Source organism: Pelodiscus sinensis, chromosome 7 (assembly GCF_052426305.1).
Source record: "Pelodiscus sinensis isolate ZL-2025 chromosome 7, ASM5242630v1, whole genome shotgun sequence".
NCBI lineage: Eukaryota > Metazoa > Chordata > Testudines > Trionychidae > Pelodiscus > Pelodiscus sinensis.
The window spans coordinates 57942215-57968870 of NC_143058.1; the positions used below are offsets into that span (position 1 = coordinate 57942215).

The 26656-nt window shown below is 43.4% G+C and overlaps 1 protein-coding gene across 2 annotated transcripts in view; it reads right to left on the reverse strand.

Moving 5' to 3' along the window:
- BMPR2 (bone morphogenetic protein receptor type 2) overlaps positions 1 to 26656 on the reverse strand; it is a 202535-nt gene that overhangs the window by 54888 nt on the left and 120991 nt on the right. For both annotated transcript variants that reach the window (XM_006130743.5, XM_006130742.5), the window contains exons 2-3: positions 16792 to 16965; positions 14765 to 14944 (exon numbers count right to left, since the gene is read on the reverse strand). In XM_006130743.5, coding sequence (XP_006130805.1) covers positions 14765 to 14944; positions 16792 to 16965 — 354 coding nt within the window. The remainder of the gene's footprint in view (positions 1 to 14764; positions 14945 to 16791; positions 16966 to 26656) is intronic.

Sequence of the window (26656 nt, forward strand, 5' to 3'; positions counted from 1 at the left end):
CTTGTATCTTGCAGGCTCTGGGAAGGGCTGTTCTTTTTCTATCCTTGCTAAAGGGAGGGTTCACTTTTCTTCTGGATATAAAACACTGGCTCCTGCAGGTGTCTGTCTATCTGTTTATCTCTCTCCCCTGCCCCCGCCCATACACCAGTCCAGGAGTATGTGGGTGTACAGGAAGGAAGTTGCAGAAATAGAGAAAAATCTTAGTGATCCTTGCTTCATTCTAACCACTGGATATAATTAATAAAAATAAAATCAATATAAAAATGGAGGAAAATATTCCTAAGAGGAATTGGGGATGGTAAAACAGAAGATAAATAGAAAAGAAGAGGACAAAGAGAAAATGAAGAGTAGACAGAGAAATGGCAGCCACATAAGGGCATATCCTGAGGAAATAGACTGAAAGAGAAAAATGTCTATCCAACAATCCATCACACGGGGGAAGGGAGGAAGGTTTTTGTTAATTACCAGTTCTTGAAGAGACTCAGATACAGTAGAACCTCAGAATTAAGAACACTAGATTTACTAACTGATTGGTCAACCCCACACCTCATTTGGAACTGGAAATATGTAATCAGGCAATGACAGCAGCAGAGACCAAAAAGAAAGAAAGAAAAAAAAGGGGGGGAGGGGACACGCAAATACAGTGCAGTACCATGTTAAACAAACTACTAAAAATAAAGGAAACGTTTTTAAAAGATTTGACAATACAAAAACTCTTTCAGTTTTTATTTAATTTAAATTAAGATGATTTAAAGCAACACTTTTCTTCTGCACAGTAAAGTTTCAAATGTTTAAGTCAATACTCAGTTGTAAACTTTTGAAAGAGCAACCATAACATTTCAGAGTTACAAATAACCTTCCATTACTAAGGTTTTTATAGCTCTAAGGTTCTACTGAACTACAAAAGAATCACAATGCCATAGAGGGTAGTGACTTCCTAGACTGGATACACATGCCAGAATTCACCATCAGAGGGTCATTATCCGAGGAAAGCAGCAACCTCTGTTCATGTACTGTTCAGTAGCAGTCTCAGTATTCATTAGCCACTTGGCCTGTAAAACCTATTTGGCATCTCAGTGGGCTATCACTTAATCCTCATAGTCCAAACTATCTTAATCACTTTCTCTTAAAGGAATTCCAGCATCCTTGCTGTTATTCATGTTATTACATGAATATCACATTATTATGAACTAAAGGCTTTGCTATTGTCTCCTAAAAAGTTTCATCTGACATTGAAATGTAGCCAATATTTTATTTTCAGGGGATCTGAGCTTTGAGGATGCATTACATATAATTATATACAAATTTGTGACTGAGAAATAATTTTCAAGAAAGTATTTCTTGTCACAAAACTTTGCTTAAAAATATGCTGTAGTAGAATATAGAAGAATTTGACTAAGTTTAGGAGAGGCTGAGAGAAGGTCAGCATGGGCGGTGGGTATAAGAGGCAAGAGGAGGTAATGCCTTGCCTGGGTCTTAGTGCTCAATCTCTCTCCTCCTCCTATCCCAGGGGTTGGCAACCTATAGCTCACTATTCCCCTGCTTACCCCAGAGTCCATCATACACCTGAACCCCTTGACCTAAGCCCCTTATATACCCCAAACCAGATCTCTGCACTCCCACTGCCCCAACCCTCTGCCATAAGATTAACAAAAGACACCCTGAATGCATGCATGAAGCTGGATTTGACCAATTATGATGTAAACTTCAAAGAAATGTGTGAAAATAATTAGCAGCAGACGTCTCATTAAATAAAGGCTGTGAGTACAACATTTCATGTATGCTATTATTAATCGTTATGTCAATTACCAATAATATTACGTATATTTTCAGTCATGCAAATGGGCATTCTTTTACGGCTCTTTGTTGACCACTTGTTCTGAATTTTTATGTAGTTTGGCTCTCTGGTTTGAAAAGGTTGTGGACCTCTATCCTATCTTTAGTCTGATGGTTCCTGAAGACTCCCACAGCAAGCTGTTGCAGACTGATGACTCTTCTTCTGAATGAAGTTGACCTGTTAACTTAAAAGTGAAAAGTCTTCTGGCTTGCCAGACCTATTAGCATAACATTGAACCTGTGAAAGAGCTATTAAGTGGTATCATCTTATTACATATACCTACAAAAAAGTTTTTCCTGTGGGATGACACAGTGATGTCATCACATCACTCTGCATTCCAGAGAAACATGCCCCACCCACTCCCAGCCTGGCCTTTTCCAGGGCCCACTGAGGGGGCACAGCCCTCTAGAAACCATTTAATAGGCATGTGCCAACCCTATTTATTGACAAAAACAGCTGTGCATTGCACTTTGAATTTTGCTGAAAGAGGTAATGCAAATGATGTGCAGATTAGCATTTTCTCATGCTTCATTTGCATAATCTCTTTCGGTCCGTTTTTGCACAAGAGGTTTTTGCGCAGAAACAAGCAGTGTGGATGTTTCCTTTTTGCACAAAAACCCCTTTTTGTGCAAGATCCTTATGCCTTCTGGGGAGAAGGGGGCCTTGGCTGGCAGAGGGGGTGCAAGAGGAGGAAGGGGAAAGGACTGGTGCAGCAGGGGGAGGGAGAAGGAGCACTGGGCTGGCAAGGCAGGGAGAGGGACAAAGGGTGTCAGGGCTGGTTTGGCTATAGCCCAGCCCTCTCTGGTGGCTGGGGGGAAAGCAGGGGTTGCCTACCCCCCAAGACAGGGGGCAGCGCAGCGAACGGGGGCACAGCCCCCTAGTAACCATTTAACAGGCATGTGCCAACCCTATTTATTGACAAAAACAGTTGTGGCATTACTGTCTACAGGACCTTAGTTTAAAATTTGTTTTAAATAGCTCAGTTTGTGGCTAAAGATTATTAAAAAAAAATCACATCTCTAAAAAAAATCCAAGCATAGATATTTAAATGCACAATCTGAGTGTTTGGCTTTAGTCTTAAATGCTTGAATCTTCAGATATATAATTTTAAAATAAATTCTTCAAACGCCCACCCTTATCTAATAAGCATTTTAATTTTAATTACTATAGTACAAAAACTTGCTTCCAAAGTGTTCCTGTCTTTTCTATCCATCCCTACTCTCCATTTGTCCTCTCTGCCTTCCCCTCCTTTCGTCCCTCCCCTGCCACTGAACAGAGCCCTTAAAGGGACAACATTCCTTTTCTGCCAAATAGTAGGCCAAATGAGTTTCCTTTTTACTTCAGCCCACAAACTGAACCTCTCTAGTCAGGCAACATCCATGGTCCAGCATGATTTTAGTTAGGCAGATACCCACTTATCAAGGGTATGGTCAAGTTTTCCATGGTCCCATAAAGTTTGTTTACAGCCACCACTCCTGGCTTTCAGTGTTCTGTGATATCATTTAACTCTAATTTACCCCACATGTCTTCTAAAAGCCCAGGAAACAGTGGAAGTGTTGATAATGCTGCTGGACAATACTGACCTCCCTGGGCTCAGGACATTCTCTGGTTTGGCAACAGTAAGGTCCCGAGAGCGCCAGAGTAGAGAGGTTCAATCTATTTGATTAACTAGTTTTTAAGAGACTCCTCAATCAAATAAGGCTATGTCTAAACTACAAGGATTTTTTTCAGAAGAGGATATGCATAGTCCACGGGAATTTACAAATTCCATGGGAATTTGCATATTTTCTTCTGATTGCATTTTCAAAAGGGGATCTTTTGAAAGTGAAAGTAATCTGGACACGATTTTCCCGGAAAAAAACGTTTCCCCCTAAACTTACAACATTTCTGGACAGAAATAAGTGATTTTTATAGAAATGTCTAAGAAAAAAGGAAAGATAAATTCCCTTGAGGGATTTTTAAACTAATAATTCTGCATTCTGCATAAATAGGGTTATTCATACTTAATACAGTGATCTAAAACAGATCTAGTCTAGATCACTGGCATTCAGTTTTGTGTCCAAGACAGCTTAGATTTTCTGTCTGCTTCTTGTTATTGAAAACTTTCCTCATGCTAAGACCTGTCTCATAACTACATTCAGCTAAAGGAATAAAATGCCAATCATATTAGCAGATAGAAACTAAGAATGCTTTATAAGTTACAGGTTATCCTCATCCCTTTCAATCCTAATGACTCAATTCAACCAAACAATTGTAATGAAAAACAAATATGGTAAGCACATATCAGTGACAAAATCACATAAGACAAATGGTAACTGCAAATCAGAATAGGAAAAGATGGATTCATAAAATTCTCAGACCATGTCTACGCTACATGGAAGAGTGATGCTGCCACATGGGGTTTCTAATAAGCGGGTCCAGTGAAGACCCATTAATTCAAACTGAGAGGGCGTCCCCCTCAACGTTCCTCATGAGGAGTAAGGAAAACCGATGGGAGCATTTTCTCCCATCGACCTCCCACTCTGTGGGCAGTGATTTAAGATATGCAACTCCAGCTACATTCATTACATAGCTGGAGTCAACGTATTTTAAGCTGACTTTTCCCTTTAATGTGAACACACCCTCAGGAAGGCTACCATCTCCAGATTATGAAAATTGGAGAATGGGCTTGATATCAGTAAGATTAAATTCAATAAAGTACTACACTTAAAAATAAAAAATTAAACACAGAGATGCAAAATGGGATATAACTGACTAGGCAATGGCACTACTGAGAAGGAGCTGGAATTATAATGGATTGAAAATTAAACAAATCTAAAATGTGAGGTGTCATTAAAAAAGACAAATATCACTCTTGGATGTGTTAACAGAAATGTTATATGCAAGACAGGGGAGAACTATGACCAGTTTTGGGCCCTGAGCTTTAAAAAAAACTTGAACAAATTGGAGAGAGTCCAAAAGTGAGCAACAAACATGAGAAGATTAAAAAACATGACCTAAGAGGAAAGGTTAAAAGAACTGTGCATGCTTAATATAGAAAACAGAGAAGATAGGTGAAGGGTAGATAACAGTATTCAAATATATGAAAGCTTGCTATAAATAGGATGGTGATCAAATATTCTCCATGTCCACCAATGATTGGACAAGTAATCAGTTTAGTATGCAGCAAGGAAGATTTATGGTAGATAGTAGGAAAAACTAACTATATAATGAAAACACTGGAACATCTTACCTAGAAAGGCTGTGAAATTGCCATTCGTTTCTCAAGTTTTTAAGAAAGGGTTAAAGAAATACCTACCAGGAGCAGATTAGGTGTATTTGGTCTGCCTCAGTGTAGGAGAATAGTATAGCTGACCCCCTGAAATCCCTTCCAGCCCTTGATTGTGATTCTAAATTTGATCAGCTTCTGGAAGAAAAGCAACACCCTTCCCACAAGATTTGTGCTTCATAGAAGAGTGCTTCACTAGTAGAGTGAGCTGAGAGAGATGTTGGTATTGGCCTATTTCGTAAAGTATAGCACTTTGTGATACATTTCACTATCAATCTGGAAATGCGCTGTGATGATAGCGCTTGACCTTTGGTCCTTAAATCAGAGCACAGTAGGAGTCTTTGCAATTGATGGAAAGAACGAGTTCTTTCTAGGTAGAACGCCAGTGCCCATGTCCAGTGTATGCAACCTGGCCTCATGTGTCGAGGTATGCGGTTTAGGATAGAATGTAGGTAGTATTGTAGGCTCGTTGATGTGAAATTCTGAGTTTACCTTTGGTAAGAAATTAGGGTGAGATCGAAGTTATTACTCCTTGATTCGTAAACAGAGTATATGGTGGGTTGGCCGAGAGGGACGCTAGCTCCCCCACCCTTCGGGCTGACATTATGGCAAAGAGGAAGGCCAGCTTCATGGTAAGAATGGATATGTCACAGGTGGCTGATGGTTCGAAGGGAGGGTAGGTGAGGGGGTCCAGGACTAGTTCTAGATCCCATAAAGTAGAGGGCTTTCTAAGTGGAGGATAAAGGTTTGTAAGACCTTTGAGAAAGCGTTTCGTCATAGAGTGAGCCATTAACGAAGATCCTTCGATTGGTTGTTTAAATACAGATATCGCCAAAAGGTGCACCTTAACTGAGGATATAGCTAAACCCGCCTTGTGCAAATGGAGCACGTAGTCAAGGATACGGTGGAACAGTACAGACATTATATTGTAGTGGTCATCTAAGCACCAGGAGTGAAAACGACGCCATTTATAAAGGTAAGCCTTGCGTGTGGAGTTGCGTCTGCTATAAAGAAGGACATGTTTCACCTCTTGGGAGCAAAGGGTTTCCATGCTGTGGAATTAGTTAGGAGCCAAGCTGTAAGGTGCAATCTCTCGATCTGGGGTTGTGGCATAGAGAAATCTGGTTGCATGAGGAGATCATGTTGCCTCGGCAGCTGGTAAGGAGGTTGGATAGACATTTGTAGAAGTAGGGGAAGCCACGTCTGTCTGGGCCAGAACGGAGCTATAAGAATCATTGGAGCTCCGTCGTTTATTTTTTTTCCTAATACCCTCGGTAGAAGCAGAATCGGAGGGAACGCATAGAGGAGATGGAGAGACTAGTTGACCAGGAAAGCATCTCTGCAAGATTTCGGTCCCAGTCCGCATCTGGAACAGTATTCCGGGCATTTCGTATCGTGATGTGTCGCAAAAAGATCTATGATAGGGTACTCCCACGTGCGGAATGCTGAAAGAATTATCTTGTGGTTGATTTCCCATTCGTGTTGGGGGAAAAAACATCTGCTCAGTGCATCGGCAACTGTACTGTGTCTGCCTGGGAGGTATGTGCCCACAATGATAATTCTGTGAGCTATGCACCAATTCCATAATTTCGTGGCTTCCGCGCACAGGGATTTGGATCGTGCTCCACCCTGGCACTTGATGTAATAGACCGCAGTGGTATTGTCGGTGAGTATTTGTATGGTCTGGCCATGAATCATTGGCAGGAATGTCTTGCACACATTGAATACTGCCCTGAGCTCCAGGAAATTGGTGTGTTGGAGCACTTTTTGCGCGCTCCACTGACCTTGAGCGAATTCGGCGTTGCAATGAGCTCCCCATCCCAGAAGAGATGCATCCAAGGTGACTTGAATGGTTGGTTGCAGACGGTGGAATGGAACACCAGAGAGCATGTTGGCAGGTGAGGTCCACCATCGTAGTGATTGTTTTACCGTAAGCAGCACCCGTACCAGTCTGTGCACATCATGGTTGCCTGGATGGTATACTGACGCCAGCCAATGTTGCAAACACCTGAGGTGTAATCTTGTGTGCTGGACAACGTACGTTGTGGTGGCCATATGACCCAGCAGTTGTAGACAGGTGAGTATTGACACCTTGGGACTGACTGTAAGCGTCTGTGTGAGGCTTTGTATTTTTTGGTATCTTTTCACAGGAAGATAGGCCTTGGCCATTGTAGAATCTAATCGTGCCCCAATGAAGATGAGGGATTTTGGTGGAGTGAATTCTGATTTTTGCGCATACAGTACAAGGCCTAGGTCCCTGAAGGGTGTCTCTGAAAGTTCTGTAGCATTCAGTGCTTGATTATATGAGTATGCTTTGACGAGATAGTCATCCAAGTACGGAAAAATCATGATGCCTTGACGATGCAGATACGTGGCGACAACTGATAGTGTCTTGGAGAAGACTCTTCGTGCCATTGATAGCCCGAATGGGAGGACTTTGTATGTGTGCCTATAACAAATCTCAGGAAGCGCCTGTGAGCTGGATGGATTGTATCGTGGAAATAGGTGTCCTGCAAATCAAGGGACGTGAACCAATCTCCGGCGTTCAGGACCGGAAGTATAGAGGCTAAGGTTACCATCTTGAATTTGTGTTTCTTTAGATATCTGTTGAGATTTCAAAGATCCAGGATTGGCGTCCATCTCCCTGATTTCTTCTTGGTGAGAAAGTACCGGGAATAAAATCCTTTGCCCTGAAATTGATCGGGCACTCTCTCCACCGCTCCTATCTCAATGACTCGGATGACTTCTTGCATTAAAAGCGCGTTGTGAGATGGGTCCCTGAAAAGGGACAGGGATTGAGGGGAAGTGCTACCTTTCTAAAAAGGTCGTGGAACTGACAGATGTCGTTGGTGGGTGAAGAATCTCCAGGGAACACTGCATCGTCCGGAGAGGATGATGATTGGTCCATTGGTGATTTGACTCGAGGCTGGGATTGCTCTGGTACTGAAGCCTGTGGTTCTGGTTGTCGCCTGATGGCATAGGAGGTTGAATAGGAACGATAGATGGAGTTGGTCGTCTAGATTCGCTACGAGATTGTGAATGATGGCAATGTGGGGACCTCGACAAGGAATGCCCAGAGGAGTATCGATGGTGGTGACGATATTCAAGCCATTGATAATATCGGTCATGATGATGCCGTCCTGGGGAATAAGTGGGTGAGTACAGTCTTCTATAATCATACCGGTATCTGGAATATGATGATCTTGTAGGGGATCTGAGAGAACGGGACCTATGACCCCTATATGATGGTGAGCGTGAATATCTATGGTATCGTTGAGGTGAAGGAGAGAACCGTGGAGATCGCCCATGATGAGATACAAGAGGTGCGTGGACCTCTTTGCGCAGTGGTACCGAAAATACTGACGCAGGTGACTGCGGTTAGGGAGAGAATCCTGCTGGATCCGGGCTCGGGGATGGTGTTCTTATCCTCCTGGTTCTGCATCTTGCTCTACCAAAGGATTGACTGTCCTCAGAATGTGATCTATTCCTCGTCTGGATTTCAGCCACATTGTCATGCGTTATGCTTGATGATGTTGTTATGCTGGGCACCGATAGCGGCGTTGATGATCCCGTTTGGGACGGTGCCGGTGAGAGTGCTGTCGTCCGTTCCCCTGGAACTGGGGTGATTGTGACTAGTGCCGTCGCTGTTGGAATCAAGACCGCTGATGGGGTCGGAGCAGATGTTGCCAGCGCGGTCTGTAGAGTCGGTGCCCTGGGTGCCGGCATAGTTAAAGGAGTCAGTACCGACATGCTCAGTGGTTGAGCGGTATGCACTGGAGCACTCAGTGCCGGGGCACTCAGTACCGGAGGTTGCACGTTCATCAGCTCAAAAGGTGCATTTTTAGCCGTTTTGTGCTTTGCTGTTGCCAGGGTCGACTCTGGTCTAAGAGATGCGGCCGCTGCTACCTCCCTATGGTGGGAAGGACTTGGCTCCGATAGACTGTGGCTTGACTTGTGGTGCTCCCCATAGCGAGGTAACCCTGTTCCGGAGGTACCTGGCCTATCTCCCACACTCCGATGTGATTCAGAGGAGTGAGGAGGTAATATTTTTGACAAGGTTGGGGCAGCAGATGTAGATGGTCTGGGCGACCCTGACTTGGAGGGTTGAAGTGCATTACTAAACAGCAGCATTTTTAGCCACAATTCGTGGTCACATCTGGCCAGGGCCATGAGATTAATACAGTGCGGGCATTTTTGGGGTATGAGACCCTCACCCAAGCACTTTATGCACATTGAGTGCCCATCGGACGCTGGCATTGCGTCACAACATTGTGAGCATTTCTTGAAGCTGGGAGACCCTGGCATCCTGACAGAGAAAAAAAAATCTTTTTTTTAATGAACTATTAAAACTAACTAACTAACTTACTACACCAATTAACAGCAACTAACTCACTCTAAGAAAAATGCAACAATTTTTGTCTCTGACAGAAAGAGAGGGAGTTCGCTCCGCCTGTGACTGTGGACGGTTAGGAGGAACTGGCAGGAGCCGGATCGCATGCAAGCTCACAAGCAGCTCGAACAGCACACGCTACCGCGCACGCATGGTCTGGCTGAACTACAGCTGACAATTCTCCGACCTGCGGTGCCGGGATGAGCCCGAAATGTGAAGTGGAGCACTATGGGGACGCTACCCGAAGAAGAATATATATTTGCTAAATTCTATCTCTAGAAATTCTTAATACACAGTGAAATATCTTGATGACATCTAGACTTGTCATATAGTTCAATTACTATACAACACTTCTGCCTTTAATAATGTAATGGAATAGTAGAACAAATTCTATGATTAAAATTCATATATTTTCTTGTTTGATATTCAAACTACAGTAATAGCTCCATCATCTAAATTTCTAGCAGCAAAGGTCACAGAACATGAGTATTATACCTCAGTCTACACTAACTGCAACTGACTAAAGTAAAATCATATAATACAGGAGTAATCCAGATTCTTGGAATTCCAGTGAAATTACACAAATAAAGTTAGCACAACAACTCTAGATGCAATTAACAAAAATAAAATAAGTTTGTGTGTTTTATATAACACAAATATGCAAAAACTAAATTCAGCCTTGAACTATTCAGTCATGAGCAGTGCATCCATAATTATGGATTGAAGGTTTTTACTCCCTAGATAACAATGTAGCTAAACCTGATTAACATCCATCCCTAAATTCCTTAAAACAAATCCAATCTGAGAGTAATTTTCCATATACGGTCTTCAGTTCTCATAGAAATAATATGCTAAATTTGAAGTGAATTGGATAAATGTTTTAGAGTTATAGCAGCTAAAATTTCAGAAGGTTTCTCACTTTTTGAAACCATTCCCCCCTTTTTTTTAAAAAAAATGGCATTGCTGAGAAACCTGACTGTCTGATTCATCTATCTTCAATGGGAATTAGTGTGCGAGAATTTTTGAGTGGCTGGTATTTCATTCTGGAGCTATTTCCTATGAACCTTTGAACCTTCTAATGTCTGTAAACATTCATGTGGACTTCCTATGGTATCCAGCCTTAACAACTTCTTCAATACCTATCTCTATAGATTTCACTGCCTTCTTCAGAGAGTTTTTACAATGCAGTAAGGGCTGGTCTAAACCCAGTTTTGTATAGTAAAATCTGTGTAACTACCCAGCATGGTGGTGACAGCTGAACCAGTCTAAGAGAGCTTATTTGTGTATATTTCATTTCAGTGATAGAACTTAAATAAGCTATGGTGATGTCATTAAAATGGAGGCCACACTCAGGAATTACAAAAATTAACTGTTTTGACTACAAAAACTGTGTTGAATTGCCACTTCCCTACTCCTTAGAAGCAGAATAAAATGTTCTCAGAAGATTCCCAAGGCCTGCCAGCTCCAGAGGGAAGAGCAAGTGAACGTTTGGAATTCGGCTTTTAACTACATGAAAGTATAATACAGGCAGTCCCCAGGTTACGTACAAGATAGGGACTGTAGGTTTGTTCTTAAGTTGAATTTGTATGTAAGCCGGAACTGGTACATATTGTAGGGGATACTCTAGCCAAACATTTCTCCAGAGCTCAGTTTTATTCTCCCACACCTCACTTCCCTCAGTCCTTTATTCTCAAGCTGAGGTGTCTGCTGAGAAAAGCTGCTCCGCGTCTCCTTGGTTTGCTACGGGGGGGCGCTAGCTTCGCGTCTCCCTGGTCTGCTGGGGGGAAGCAGCTAGTGCGGGGTTGCCTCACCCCGTTTGTAAGTAGGGATCCGATGTAAGTCGGATCCATTTAACCCGGGGACTGCCTGTACATGATTGTTACATAGGCAGCCTTTCTCTCCCTTATTTTAATATTTGTTGTTATAGAGGTGACGAAGGGAGAATTTTCTGTAAATTTGTGTGTGTAAAATTTTGTGTTTTCCTTTGTGTGCCCCAGTTTCCTTGGCATTTTGCATCATTACCTGAGGGGGGAGACCTTTTTGCTCTAAGAGACATAGGTATGAATGACATCTAGCTATCTAAGCCTGAAGTGAAGGGCAGGCCCCATATCAGTGGAGAATCTGAGACAATAATGGCACATTCAAATCACTAGAAAATTGAAATCAGCAGCCAATAATCCAGAGGAAGATGCATTTTCCCACCTCACAGTAGAGAAGCTGAGCAAAGTTCCCCAACTCAGAAACAAACTACTGGGAAGGTGGACATGGGGACGAGAACTGACTACTGCAAAGAGTCTGGGCTCTCACCTCAGAAGGGATCAAGAAGGCCAGAAAGGGGGAGAGAGAGTTGAAAAATGGGGTTCAATTGGCTGGCCTACAGGCTAACCAAAATGGTCTATACATTAACCTTCAGTTCCCTATACTAACCTATGGATTTCCTACGCTGTGTTCCCATTGACTAACAAACCTAATTGTTTAACAATACTGTTTGTGTCCCTGCAAATGCTTGGTGAGATGCATAGCCCCTGAAGAGAGTACACTAACAGAAGTCCATGTGAATTGTACTCACTGAATAGAGCTCACGATGTGAAACAGGAATGCTGGAACCATGGTGAGGCCACATGGCCTACCCCATGCAGGAAGAGGGAAACCCTTTGGGGATCTGAGCACACTAAAAGGGCTCTGCGTACAGAATTTCTAAACCTAGAGGTATAACACCAATCTGGTGGATTCATAGAACTTGTGTATTGCCAAGCAGCAACCAAGTATCCTGAGCAGAATTAACCAACTACAGACATAATGGGATTTTATTGGATTGATTTCCAATAAACAATATTACCTAACCAACCCATCTTGTCTCTAACGTCTTGGGACCAATACGACTATAACATATCAATCAAGAGCATCATATTTATGACAAGTCTCAGAGGGGACGCTGTGTTGGTCTGCATCTGTAAAAACAATGAGGAGTCATGTGGTACCTTAAAGACTAACAGATTTGGGCATAATACAATATGCCACCTTCAACTCCTGCCCTCGCCTTTGGATTTATACTCCAATTTTCCACTAAAACATCTAAGAATTTTCATTCTCATACTCCATATTTGCCATTGACTTTGTTTCAAGGAGGCATTCACATCAAAGATACAGTATACTTCTGATGATTATTATATTTTATTCAGATTGTTTGCAGCGTTGTTGTAGCCATATGGGTTTTAGGATTTGAGAGCGACAAGGTAGGTGAGGGAATATCTTTATTGGACCAACTTTTACTGCTGGAAAGTACAAGCTTTCGGGCTTCACAGAGATCTTCTTCAAGTCTGGAAAAGGAAATCAGAACAGCTGAGCTAAATAAAGGTTCAGACAGACTGCTAAGGAAAGGGGGTAACATTGTGGGAGACCATTTAAAATGAAGTGGGCAATTAAAAGTTATCAGGCAGTGTGATATTACAAATTATTATGAGCCATAAATCCAGTATACTTACTGAATTAATGTTCTTAGTATGTAGCACAGTAATGAATTTAAGTTCTAAGGCTTGCCCTTTGAAGATTCTGTGCAACTGGTTTGGCTATAGATTATACAGCATTTTTGTCTCATCACTTTTCTGCATAAGCTCATTTGAAAACATAGTGATTTCCTAGTTTCACTCACATAATTGTTGTTGGGATATTTGATGTACTAGATGAGGTACACTATATGTTGTGATAGCCATGTATTGGGCCCAAGAATCTCAAAATTTTTGGATCACCGTAGCAAAGAGAGAGATCTGTTCAGGATTAGAGGAATGTGTAGCACTTTAGAGACACACAAGATGACTTGGTCCCTGCCCCAATCTAACACAGTGATGTCAAAGAGACTACTTATGTGCTTTTAAATATGTGTACTTGCAGGATCCAGGACACTTTAAAAACAAATCTGACTTCACTTCTATGATCAGACACACATAAATCAAGGTTATAACCAGGCAAATCAAGGCACGTTACATCACCAAAGCTCTCTTTCAGTTTCCAATACATTTTCTGAAGAGCACTGGTAAGGTTCATTTTTCTCTGAATTCAGGATAATACCATACTACTGATTTTTGTTGATACGGTCCTGATTAAATAGCCATATTATGCTGTTCACATGTATGAAAACGCAATCAAAACTGCCAACTGACAAAGCAAAAATAGGGAATTTATTCACAAACCTTTAGGAAAAAGTTCTTTGAAATGTTCCCACTTCACAAACAAAACTGAGATTCATATATTGTGTCAGGAATCTGTAACAACTTTCCTCTACACAGACGTACGTTTGTCTTTCTATAGGAAGTTTTGTCTTCACATTTTATACCATTTCAATTTTTCAGACTACAGTTATACACAAAACTTGTTTTAAATTCAGTAAAGATATATTTGATGTTGAGAGACTGATGTTCTTATATGGTTAAAACATCAAATGCTGATGAAGTCAATCTCCGAGAGATATTCAGTTTTGATAGAGCCACTTCTAAATGAAATCGATCATTAACTGAAATTACCCTAGTCATCAAACCTGATATCCTGGTTCTGAGAGACTGCCTGAAATGTTTCTGCTGGTTCTGCAGAAGTTGGGTTTTTGTTCCAAATCTCGATACACTTGAACCTCTTTAATCTGGCAACCTTGGGAAATAATCTATGCAAAATTATGGAATTTTTCTGGACCATGGGTGTCCATGTTTACTTTTTGTTTTGAAGGTGAAAATAAAAACATTTTGCTAAGTACTGAATTTGTATTTCACATGTAACTCAGACAGCAATACATATGAGGTCAGGAAGGGGGGGAGGGTACAGGAGTGCATTGAGAGTGGGAGGTGGGATGTCTGAGGGGGATGGGAGTACAAGGTGTAGGTGTGAGGAAGATGGAGATGGAGCGCTTACATACAATTGTTGCTAGCAGGGTTCTAGAATGGTTTCTCCAGTCAGAATGGACAGTGTTTGTTTTTGACAAAGAACCCAGTGACAAACAACCCAAAGAAATAGTCTAAGATCATTTGGCTAGCATAAACCTTAGGGAAAATAACCCCAGTCCACAAGAGGCAGAAAAATTGTGTTAGAATTCTTCTAGTAATAGCCATATTTGAACTTCGTAATAGATCTTGTATAGTTACAATCTGAACATAGACAGGACCTAAAGTATACTGTACTCTCAAATCATTTAACTACCAAAAAACATAGTATGACTTTAGGATTCTATCAGTATTCCATAGTAGAATGAAAGAGAGATCTTTCTGAAATTAGTTTGACTTACTGAAAAGTGTTGTATCGGTTGGGTCCGGAGGAGGAAAGTTTTCAGTGAAGTTGACATTACACAAGTCAGAGCTGCAGCAGCAGAAGCGATACGTTCCATTCTGAATCAGGGAAGGGGTGGTTGTTACTATACACTCCGCATAGTAACACTCCTGAGGATCTCCTATATGAGACCAGCATCCTGAAAAAGGAAGGAAGTGAAATGGTACAAAAAATACATCAAAATTGATTTTGTACCAATGTTTACATTTTTATACACTAAATAAAATTAGTAAATATAATTAACTATATTTTCTCCTTAACCTCTCACTCTCATCAGGCTTTCCTTGTTCCATCATAAGCCTACTTTAGTTTCCTCCATTTTAAAATAAAAAACCTTGGCCTCCCTCTCTCAAAATTAATCACCTAACATCTTTTTCTACCTTCATCTCCAAAAGCCTCCTATGTGCCATCTACAGCTGTGCAATCTGGGGTTCCTTTTCTCCGGTTCCATCTTAGACACTACCCAATACAATTTGAGTTAGGTTTGTACTTGGATCCCAGTGATAGTAAATAAATTCAATAAACTATGACAGTGTGGTTATCTGATGTAATTATCAGTCTTTGCTGAAAACTGACTAAGAAATGCCACCCAAATTAAATAGCATTTCATCAGAGAACATGTAACTTTTACTGTAGCTATGAATCTCTCAGTATCTTTGATAACTAAGTAACAATTCTGAAGTGAGCAAAATTAGTTCTTTTGTGGAAGTATTTTTGAAAATTATAATTATGTAGAAGATTTATTATATTCATTTATAGTCTCTCATAATGAACACGTACAATGTAAAATGAAGATCTTTAATTAATGAGAAGTTTGCTCTTTATCAGGCATATTGCCAAGTTAGTAAATGTACCACAATGCACACAGGAAAGCAGATTTCCTCTTGACATGCAGGGTTGCAAGAAATTTTGTTCCTAACTTTCTTTTAAACTATGGATTGAAAAGGTACCTATCAGCCTTTCAAATCACCTTTTTTTCCAAAGGAACTTCTTGGTCTCACCTAATCAACTGCTATAGAGCAAGTTTCAGATAAGAAAAACAAAGATTTATCTAACTGTTTAACAAACAACAACAACAACAAAAAGGGCCATGCAACTTAAAAACTTCATAACAGGTTAATTCTACACAAAGGGTACATCTACACAGCAGGGCTAAAGTCGAATTAAGCTATGCAATTTCAGCTATGTCAACTGCGTAGTTGAAGTCAAAATAGCTTAACTCTGCTTTAGGTACTGTCTACACAGCAGGAAGTTGAAAGAAGAACACTCTTCCTTCAACTTCCCTTACTCCTTGTAGAACGAGGGTTACAAGAGTTCAAGTATGAAGATCTCCAGCTAGGGATGTTAAATTTAGATTAATTGGCTAATTGAATAGTCAATGCAATTTGCATCCACTATTCGATTAGTCGATAAGGGCGCCTCCACCTTTCAAGTGTAGCAACAGCCATAGGGCTGTTGCTATACTTCCAAGGGAAAGCGCTGCAGGAAGCATGGGACCAGCAGGGGACTCAAGCAATCCCCTGCTGGCCCCATGTTCCCTGCAGCATTTCAAAGCAGCAGTACCGCATAGAGCCCGAAGTCAGGTAGGGACTCTAAGTCCACACGGGGCTCAGCCTGGGGCTAGCTGATGGCCCTGGGCTGCACACGATGTTTCAAAGCGGCAACGCCGTGTGGAGCCCGGGCCTGGCCCCAGGCTCCACGCAGCACTGTTGCTTTGAAGCAGCCCCTCCTGTTCCCCTACCTTGTTGCCTCTTTCTGATAGAGGCAGCAAGTGGGGGAAGCGAATAGTTGACTAGTGTGTGTTGACTACCCGATAAGCATTTGTTTATCGGACAGTCAACTCGTCGTTCACATCCCTACCTCTAGCTCGACATTATTTCGAAACAGAGGTTTGTAGTTTATTATGTTATTTCGGAATATGAGTTATTCTGAAATAACGCCACTGTGTAGATATACCCAAAAGGATTAGCAAAGCTAAACTGTTACCTTGTTTTACAAGATGTATGTCTCCTTCCCGTGTTTTTTCCCAAAGTCCATAGCAGGTGCTTCCTTTCATACACAAAATTGTGCCATTCTCCTGAGAGATTTGACTCTCACTGGCTCCACTGTCCTGTTGATTTGGGTCATTAAATGCACACAACCGCTCCTCATTCTGAGTAGCTTGAGAAGAAAAAGCAAGAAATCAATTTCTAGAGACTGTAAGCAATTGTCATAAAAATGTTTGTATATTTCATAATCAGTCCACGAGGTGTTGATCTCAAACTGGCATGAAATACTGTATGCAGCACACCTTCCTTTGAAAGCATTCTCGCCTGCCACCTTTGGAGTGCTGCCACTGGAAACTCCTGAGAAGTGGGACGGTCCACCAGCACCCAGACCATGGTCCTGTCTTCACTTTGCCCCCAGGTGCCCCCTTTGCTTTACCTCCCCCACAGGCCCCTGTGCCCACTGCTTGCTCCTTTCCACATTGGATTAGGGTGAAAAGAGGAGCAAGTGGTGGGTGGGGGGCTCTTAGGTTATGTCTACACTACAAGGTTATTGTGAAATAACTTATTTCAAAGAAATAACTTCCAAAATAACTATTTCGAAATACTGTGCTCACACTACAGGGAAGCCTTGAAATTAGTCCAAGGCAGGCTCCCTTAATGTGGATGTGCTACCTTGACTTAGAGCCCCAGGAAACACTGGGGAGTAATTACTCTGAATGACTCTGGGAAGTTGTTATTTCAAAATAGCAGCAGCTGAGCATCCACACTAACCCTATTTCAAAATAGCAATTTTTAAAAAGGCATTATTCCTCATAAATTCAGGAGTTATTATTTCAAAATATTTTGCATGAGCTAAAAATAAAAAAAGAAGTCATATAAAAATGGAAACTTGGACAAATTCACACATACAGAATAGGAAGCGACTGTCTATGAAGGAGTACGGCAGAAAGGGATCTAGGGGTTATAGTGGACCACAAGCTAAACATGAGTCAACAGTGTGACAACTGTTGCAAAAAAAGTGAACATGATTCTGGGATGCATTAACAGGTGTGTTGTGAGCAAGACACGAGAAGTCATTCTTCCGCTCTACTCTGGACTGGTTAGGCCTCAGTCAGAGTATTGTGTCCAGTTCTCGGCACTGCATTTCAAGAAAGATGTGGAGAAATTGGAAAGGGTCCAGAGAAGAGCAACAAGGATGATTAAAGGTCTAGAGAACATGACCTATGGAAAAAGACTGAAAGAACTGGGTTTGTTTACTTTAGAAAAGAGAAGATTGAGAGGGGACAGGACAGCAGTTTTCAGGTATCTAAAAGGGTGTCACAGGGAGGAGGGGAAAAAATTGTTCTTCCTGGCCTCTGAGGATAGGACAAGAAGCAACGGGCTTAAACTGCAGCAAGGGAAGTTTAGGTTGGATGTTAGGAAAAAGTTCCTAACTGTCAGGGTGGTTAAACACTGGAAAAAATTGCCTAGGGAGGTTGTGGAATCTCCATCTCTGGAGATATTTAAGAGCAGGTTAGATAAATGTCCATCAGGGATGGTCTAGACAGTACTTGGTCCTGCCATGAGGGCAGGGGACTTGACTTGACCTTTCGAGGTCCCTTCCAGTCCTAGTATTCTATAATTCTATGAAAATAACAAGTCTGTTATTTTGAAATAATTTCTAAGCAACGAGCTTGCTGTATGGACTCTCACTTTGTATTTTGAAATAACTTGGTATCGTAGACATGCCCTTGGGGGAGGAGGAAGAGAAGGAGCAAAAAGAGGCAGAGTGGAAAATGGGCCTCAAGGGATGAGGCCAAGCAGGAACACAGCCTTGGGCTTGAGCAGGAATAGAGTGCGGGAGGGTTTTGGGAGGAGGAGGCTGAGGCTAAGCAGGAGTGAGGCTGTGGTCCGGGTGCAGGGGTATCCTCCCATTTCTAGGGAGTTTCTGGGAGCTTCTTGTGCCCTGCCACTCCAAATGAAAGAGTTGCACACCACTTATGACATCATCCACTCCATTTTCTTTTTGTCTCTACTCTCTCATAAATCTATTCAATTGGGACATCTCTTTTCCCCTAGCATCATACCTATTGCAACCTCTGCACACCAGATTTAGAAAAGAGTGCCAAAAAGAGCATTAGCAAAAGAGTGAAAATGCTACTATCTTGCTCAGTGCTTTTGGGAAAACAAACACTGATAGGAACAGGAGCACATGCAGAATCCTCCCCTATAGGATTCACAAAAGGAAAATTTTAAAAATTCAGTAAAAAAGGATGAAGATGAAATCCTGTGAACCCGCGCCAAGTTACATCTTACTCTTAGATAATTATCATTAACCTTCTCTCAGTGTGAGAGTGTATATATGTTACACACATACACACATATATTCCCTTTAAGTTTTTTGACCATCTAGGATTTTAAAGGTTTTATTCACAAGATTTTTGTACTTCTTTCAATTTATACAATCATGACTTTCATAAAGACATAGTCCATGATACTTAGCCTACATCATACTTTCATCAATAACAGAACAAATATCTTTAAGAAGGACCTTAGCTGAAAGTCAGTACAGGCAGTCCCCAGGTTACGTACAAGATAGGGACTATAGGTTTGTTCTTAAGTTGAATTTGTATGTAAGTCGGAACTGGCTCCAGATTCAGCTGCTGCCACTGAAACTGACCAGGGGCTGACTACAGGAAGCCGGAGGCAGAGTTGCTCTGCCCCCAGCTTCCTGGAATCAGCCTGATCAGTTTCAACAGCTGCTGAATCTGGAGCCTGGGACAGAACAGCTCCAGATTCACGCTGCCCGGTAGGTACCCACAGGACCAACCCGGCAGCACCCAAGCTGCTCTACCCGAGGCGTCCCGCAACAAAAGCCTGGTCTGCTGGGGGCGGGGGGGCGCACTAGCTGCGCCCCCTCCACCCCCAGCAGACCAGGGGGACAGGAGCAAAGCCGCCCAGGCGGCGGCTTTGCTCAGGTGTCCCTGGTCTGCTGGGGGGGGGGGGGTCCAGCGGCTTTGCTGGACCCCCCCCCCCCAGCAGACCAGGGAGACAGGGAGAAGCTTTTCTCGCCTCGGAGGACACGGGTGGCGACCCGCCGCCCGTGAGCTCTGGGGCGAGAAAAGCCCCGTTTGTAAGTGCGGATCCGACATAAGTCGGATCCGCGTAAGTCGGGGACTGCCTGTAAGTATAAAGTTTCTAAATTAGCTTCACTTTTCACAACACCAACATGTTTTTCTTTGAAAGCAATTTTGTGAAAAGGATACATTGAAGTTGAGGCATGGAAATGATAAGGCACGAATTCAAGCACACTAAACCTATGTCTATACTGCGGAGCTATTTCGGGATATCAGAGATATCCCGAAATAGCTATCCCATGTCTTAACAGCGCACCCGTTATTTTGAAATATAATAGGTTCACTATTCTGATGTCCCTGTAAACCTCATTCCACAAGGGTTAAGGGATGTTTCAGAATAGCGGATTATTTTGAAATTTAGCACTGTGTAGACATGAAGTTGACTCAAAATAAGCTATGCAATTTGAATAGCTCAAGTTGCATAGCTTATTTCAAGCTACAAGTACGGTGCTGATGCATCCTAAGATGACAACAGTATACACCAGCTGTCCCCAATGCGGTGCCCGTGGGCGCCATAGCGCCCACCGGGCCATTTATATGTGCCCGCGAAACAATCTGGGCTGGTCCCACCCCATGGGCATGTGGCATATGCCGGTGCCAGCCCCAGGCACACGGGCAGCCCCTGCGCGGGGTCGCGGCACATGCCGGTGGGCGGCCCCTGCGCGGGGTCATGGCACATGTCGGTGCCGGTCCCTGCGCGGGGTTGCGGCAGATGCCGGTGCCAGCCTAGGCACATGGGCGGCCCCTGCCCGGGATTGCGGCACATACCAGTGCCGGGCCCGGGTGTCCCCTGCCCGGGGTCACGGCCCATGCTGGTGGTGACCCCTGCGCGGGGTCGCAGCACATGCCCGTGCTGGCCCAGGGCATGCGGCGCATGCGTGGCCCTGCCCCTCGGCATGTGGCCCGTGAGCGGCCCTGCCCCCGGACACATGGCGCATGAGCGGCCGGCAGCCCCAAAAGGTTGGGGACCACTGGTATACACCGTGGGTAATAATTTTTGATGGGGGCCACTCCAAGATTTTGGAAAGTGGTCATGGGTCACACTTTTCTATGGAGGAGGTGCAGGGTCTGGACTGAGGTTGGGTGCACAAAAGATCTCAGAGTAGAGGCTGGGGTGCAGGATAGAGATGTAAAAGTGTAACCATTTAAACAGCTAACCGATTAGTATTACCTTATCTGTTTCCTCTACAGTTACATGCCAGCTCCTCTGGAATGAGGCCAGCAGATAAAGTCCTGCTCCTGGGGTATTGGCTTTGCTGCAGGCTCTGCAGTATTACTTTTATACTGCAGAACCAGCAGTGAAGCTGCCTCTCTGGGAGCAGAACCTGCACTATCTGGCTCTGAAGGATACCTATGGGCAAGGAATTGACGTGCAGGGAGGGGATGGGGAGTACCAGAAGCAAGCTCTGGGTGGGAGGCGCTGACCTAGGCAACTCCCAGCCAACAGCCCTGCAGGACCCTGAGGCAGGCTCACTGCCTGCCAGCAGCTCCAGACCACTCAAAGTGGCTGACTGCTCCCTGTGGTTCTCTGGACCAGGTATAGGGAGGAAAGTGGGAGGGGAGCCAATCGCTTAAAGCTTCATGGGGTTGTTCAGTGCCTGGAGGTTGTGGTGGGGCAGCTGGCCCACATCTTGCTCACCCCTGGTATACACTATACTACATAGCAAAGAGAATTTGTACTACACGTCTATATGTAAACAGCTGCAATTCTCATTTCTTCATATCTAAGAAATGATTACTTGTAACATAATGCACTGTTTAATAAAGTGACATTTATGATAATGAACTCTGAACTTCAAAAAAATCATTAGATTACAATATTTATATTCTACAATTATTAAAATAATTTATTTTGCTCACCCACGAAGATATATGTCTTTATGAAGCAGTTGATGAATACTACAATAACATTCCTATATTATAACCAACCAAAAAGTGTTTACAGCTGTTTGGTAGCAATAAGACTAAATACATTTTCTAGAACTAGAAGTAGACTGCTCTTAATTATAAAACCATAAATTGGCACTAAGATCAAAAACTCACAATATTCCTAATCCTGAGAACCCCATATAAGTAGACTACTAAGCAAACTAGCCTATAAATAATACTCTGAGCAGCACTGTTATATATATACATATTACAGTAAATACAAAAACTACATTAAAGTTGCAATTTCAACAGTAAGATTGCAAAATCAAGCATTCAAAGGTTAGTAAATGTCTGTATTAGGGTTATCTGCGCAACTTTATATTAGCCCTATTCTGTGTATGTTATCATACATTCTTTAATTACAAAACAGCATACAACTATTTAAACCGAACCACTGCCTCATTCGGAGCTCCAGATGGATGATGCTCACTCTTGGGTTTTTTGCTTATTCTTCACTGTGTGACCCCAGATTTTATTTACTGTACCTTGAAGCAGACTATAAAGAATTGTCATTTTCTTATAGGCTGTCTTCTGGTACTCACTAGGGATGTTAGCATGTACTGTTTACATGATTAACTGATATTCCTGGGCTTTTTTGGTTAATCCTAATGGTTACATGCATACACACCCCGGGGGTGGGGAGAGGAGAGGAGACAGGTCCCCCATGGGGAGCCAGTTCTCATGGAACCGCTTCTCCCCACCCCCTGCCTCCCACAGAGGCAGAAGTGTGGGGAGGGTGCAGGCAGGAATCAGTATATGTGGGGAACCGCCTTCCCTCACCCGATGCTGCTGCCTCTGTATCAGAGGCAACATCATGGGGAGGAGGGGGCCAGCTCCCTACAAGCACCAACATCCGCTGAGTCATCTGCCCTCCAGTGCTGCTACCCCTGTATCAGAGGCAGCAGCAGGGAGGGGAGCGGGGCAGGCAGAACCTGGTACTCACCTGTCCCCCTGCGTGACTGCTAACAAATTCAGCAGTTACACAATTTACAAAAATAAACATTTGTTAACATCTCGGGTACTCATCATCATAGATTTCTGAGTGCTTCATAAACCTTAATTTATTTCAACAGACCCCCATGAGGCGAGGTATTATCCCCATTTTACAGATGGGGAAATGAAGCACAGAGAGATTAGGGTTGAAAGGGCACACTAATTTGGATATTTAATTTGAGATGCCTTCGACGAGATTTTCAGAGGACTTAGCATTATATAGCACTTTCTATGTTCAAAGTACAGTTCCCATTGATGTCAGCTGCATCTGGGACTGCTCCACACTTCTGCAGATCAGACCCTGGATCTTAATTTAAGTGTGATGCTGTATATATGAAAGATGACTTGTTGTATCATTGTTGCTATCACTGTTATACAATTGCAACAAGTCCTGTACAAAATATGCAATGTAAAGTGAGAATGAAAAAGTTATGATTTGCTAAGTATGATTACCTTGTTTAGATGCATGATTTTTCTTTATATCTGATGTTATGAATATAGGCTCGATACCTGTACCTAAAATATATGTTGCATTCCTGGGTGACAGCTGTAAGAATTTACAAGAGGGCTAGATAGCTATGTACTGATGGCTTACCAAGGACATTTGCTCCTACAATAAGCCAAGGGTCGGCAACTTAGGAGCACCTGGCCAGACACCTACCCCCAGCCTGCTCCTAGCTCCCACCCAGACCTCCCACCCTCCTGCCCAGATCCTGCAAACCCATCCCTACTCCATTCACTCTGTCCCGCATACTGGATTCCTCATTTCTGGCCCTACCCCAGAGCCTAGGAGGGCCCAAAAAACTCATTAACCCTGGAACCCCAGAAAAGTGCATCTGGCCTGAGGCCTTGAACCTAAGTCCTCCCAGGAGTGCCAGAGGAGTGAGGTGTCTCAGTTGGGGGCCCCATCAGTGAAGCTTAGGGATTTTTGAAGGGCTTGGTTTTTTTGCTTCTTACTTGGGTGGTCCCCGACTGATTTTTCTGTGTGTCAGTGTTCCCTGACCCCAAGAAGGTTCCCCATGCCGGACATAAATAAAGACAATGTTGAAACTTTTTGTGCTGAACATATTTTACTTGAAAAATGAAATCTGGCCAACAAGCCCCCAATTGGGACCCAGCCCCTATCTGGCTGCAGCATCATAACACTCCTGCACCCCTCCCCCCCACTCCTCATCCCTGAGCCCATCATACACCCAAGCCCCAATTCCTGCAACGTCACATCCCAAACACCCTGCTATAACACTCCTGCACCCCCACAAACCCCAATCTTATGCCCTGAGTCCATCATACACCCAAGCCCCCTTCCCTGAGCCCCTCATGCATCCAATCCAGACTCCAGCACCCCTACATCCCCAAACCCCTGCTATAAGATTGACAGACAACAGCCTGAAAGAACAAATGAAGCTGGAGCTGACCAGTTGCAATGTAAACTTCAAAGAAATGCGCAAAAAGATGCAGCGGCAGAAATCACATTAAATAAAGTCTGTGAGTACAATGTTTCATTTGTGCTATTAATCATTGTAGCAGTTATCAATAATATTAAGCTGTATATTTTCAGTTATGCAAATGGGCATTCTTATACAGCTTTTTTTTAATCTTTTGTGAATTTTGATGCTCTTTCATTTGAAAAGATTGCCGACCCTGTGATAGGCCATTGAAGAAACTCATCCCATTCAAACAGCTATTCCCAAGGATGCCGTACACACCTAAGAGCCAATGTCCACCTCCTATGATTCAGTAAAACATGTAGGAGACAGCACTATGCCCATGTGACTTTGGACTCCATGTTTGGTCAGAGGATGTATATACACCCAAAACATCTCCATGTTGCCTCTTCCCTGCTCTAATTCTCTGCACTTTGGATTTACAATTAAAAGAGCATCTTGAATTATGGACTGAGGCCCTTCCAATCTTTTGGAAGTTACCCAAGAGATTTTACAAGCCAGCAGACTATCCCATCACTGCTAAAACCTTATATAAGGATTTTGCAATCATGTGTATGCAGATGATCTATTAAATGTTTATAACTCTTCCTCTATTGAGTTTTAAGGATTGGTTGGCAGTATGACATTTGGGTAAGAGCTGAGATTCATACAAACCTAGGGACATGTGTCTGATCTTTTACGATCAGAAAGAACTTCACATACATTGAAATGAGTTTTCAATAACCTTTCACTATATTGGATTTGGTTGCCTGGAAAATCCACCATATTGTATTGTACTGTCAACCATATGGGCCATTAGCAAGGTGAGAACCTTTAGCTCCACAAAGCATACTTAAGCTGAGTAACTAATAGCAATACTAGGCTGTCATCCCCTATATAAACCACCAGTAGAGGGAGATATATCTGTGAATCCTACTAGCAAAAGTATCTGCTGACAACAGCAAAATGAGGCGATTCCAGAATCTGTAGAGGAGTATGTACACTGGCAACAGTCTCTTCTGCCCATTTCTCCCCAAACTCAACCCCCTTCTGCCTCATCTTTCAGACTGTTCCTGTCTCAGTCCCACATCTTCCTCAACCTAACTTCTCATCCCAGTCCCAATCTCCACATCTAGTCTGTCCTGATCTTCACTTCTCATCCCAATTCTAGGGTCCATGCGCATCAATTTTAGTTTTACCTCTCTAAACTACTCATCAGAACCTTAAGCTCACCCCTTCAGACTCTCCATATCAGTCTTCTTGTTCAGCCAGCTTCAATTGCCCTGCCCCTGGCTCCCGACTCCCCATGATTCTCACCTCCAACTGTTCCACCCTTACACATATTCGCTCTACCCACTCCCTCTCCAGGCTCACCAGCCAATCTCCATGATTTCTCTATGCCCCGTGGCCTATGGCTCCTTGATCCAATCCTCCCACCTTGCTCCAGCTCCCAGTCAGATTTGTCTCTCCCATTTCCCACCTCACCTCTATCCCTCTATTCTTAGGGTACGTCTAGACTACAGGGTTTTGTCGACAGAAGTTTTGTCGACAGAATCTGTCGACAAAACTTCTGTAAACAAAGCGTGTCTAGACTACTGAAGCAATAGACAAAACTATAGACAAAACTTTTTGCTTTGTCGACAGAGAGTGTCCAGACTGCAGGACGCTCTGTCGACAGAAGAAAGTACCCGGAACTGCTTGGCCAGGTCACAGGGGCAGCATGTACTTCCTGGTGCTGCTGCCTGCACTTTGCAGAGACACATGCTAAAAGGGGCACCCCCCCCCCCGACTAGCCCTTGCTCTGCTGCTGCAGCTGCCTAGAGGGATAGCAAAGGTTCTGCAGTGCCTGTGTGGACTGCCCTGCTTCCTGGCACAGCACAGCAGTGGGGGGGGGGGGGGGGGGGGTTTGAAGGTTTTTCCAAACCTTTGTTTACCATGGAGCGAGAGCTTCCCCTGGCCAGGCGCTGGTCCTGCTCCACGGTGCTTCAAATGCTGCTGCAACTGCATGAGACTATCATGCTGTTAATGCCTGGTCCGGAACCAGAGCCCAGACTGGAGCTGCTCCTTCAGGATGCAGCAGCACTGTTCCTGCCTCCGAACTTTTTCCCGGACAGGCGATGTTGGAGGAGGGAAACAAGTACAGACTGGTGGGACCGGCTCGTAATGGAGCAGTGGGATGATCAGGCTTGGCTCCAAAACTTTAGGATACGGAAGTCCACCTTCCTGGAGCTTTGCAACTGGCTTGCCCCCACGCTGCAACGAGAGGACACCCACCTGCGCCCTGCCATCCCGCTGGAGAAGAGGGTAGCTATTGCCCTCTGGAAGCTGGCCACTCCTGATAGCTACCGGTCGGTGGGACAACAGTTTGGTGTGGGGAGATCAACCGTTGGTGCTGTGTTGA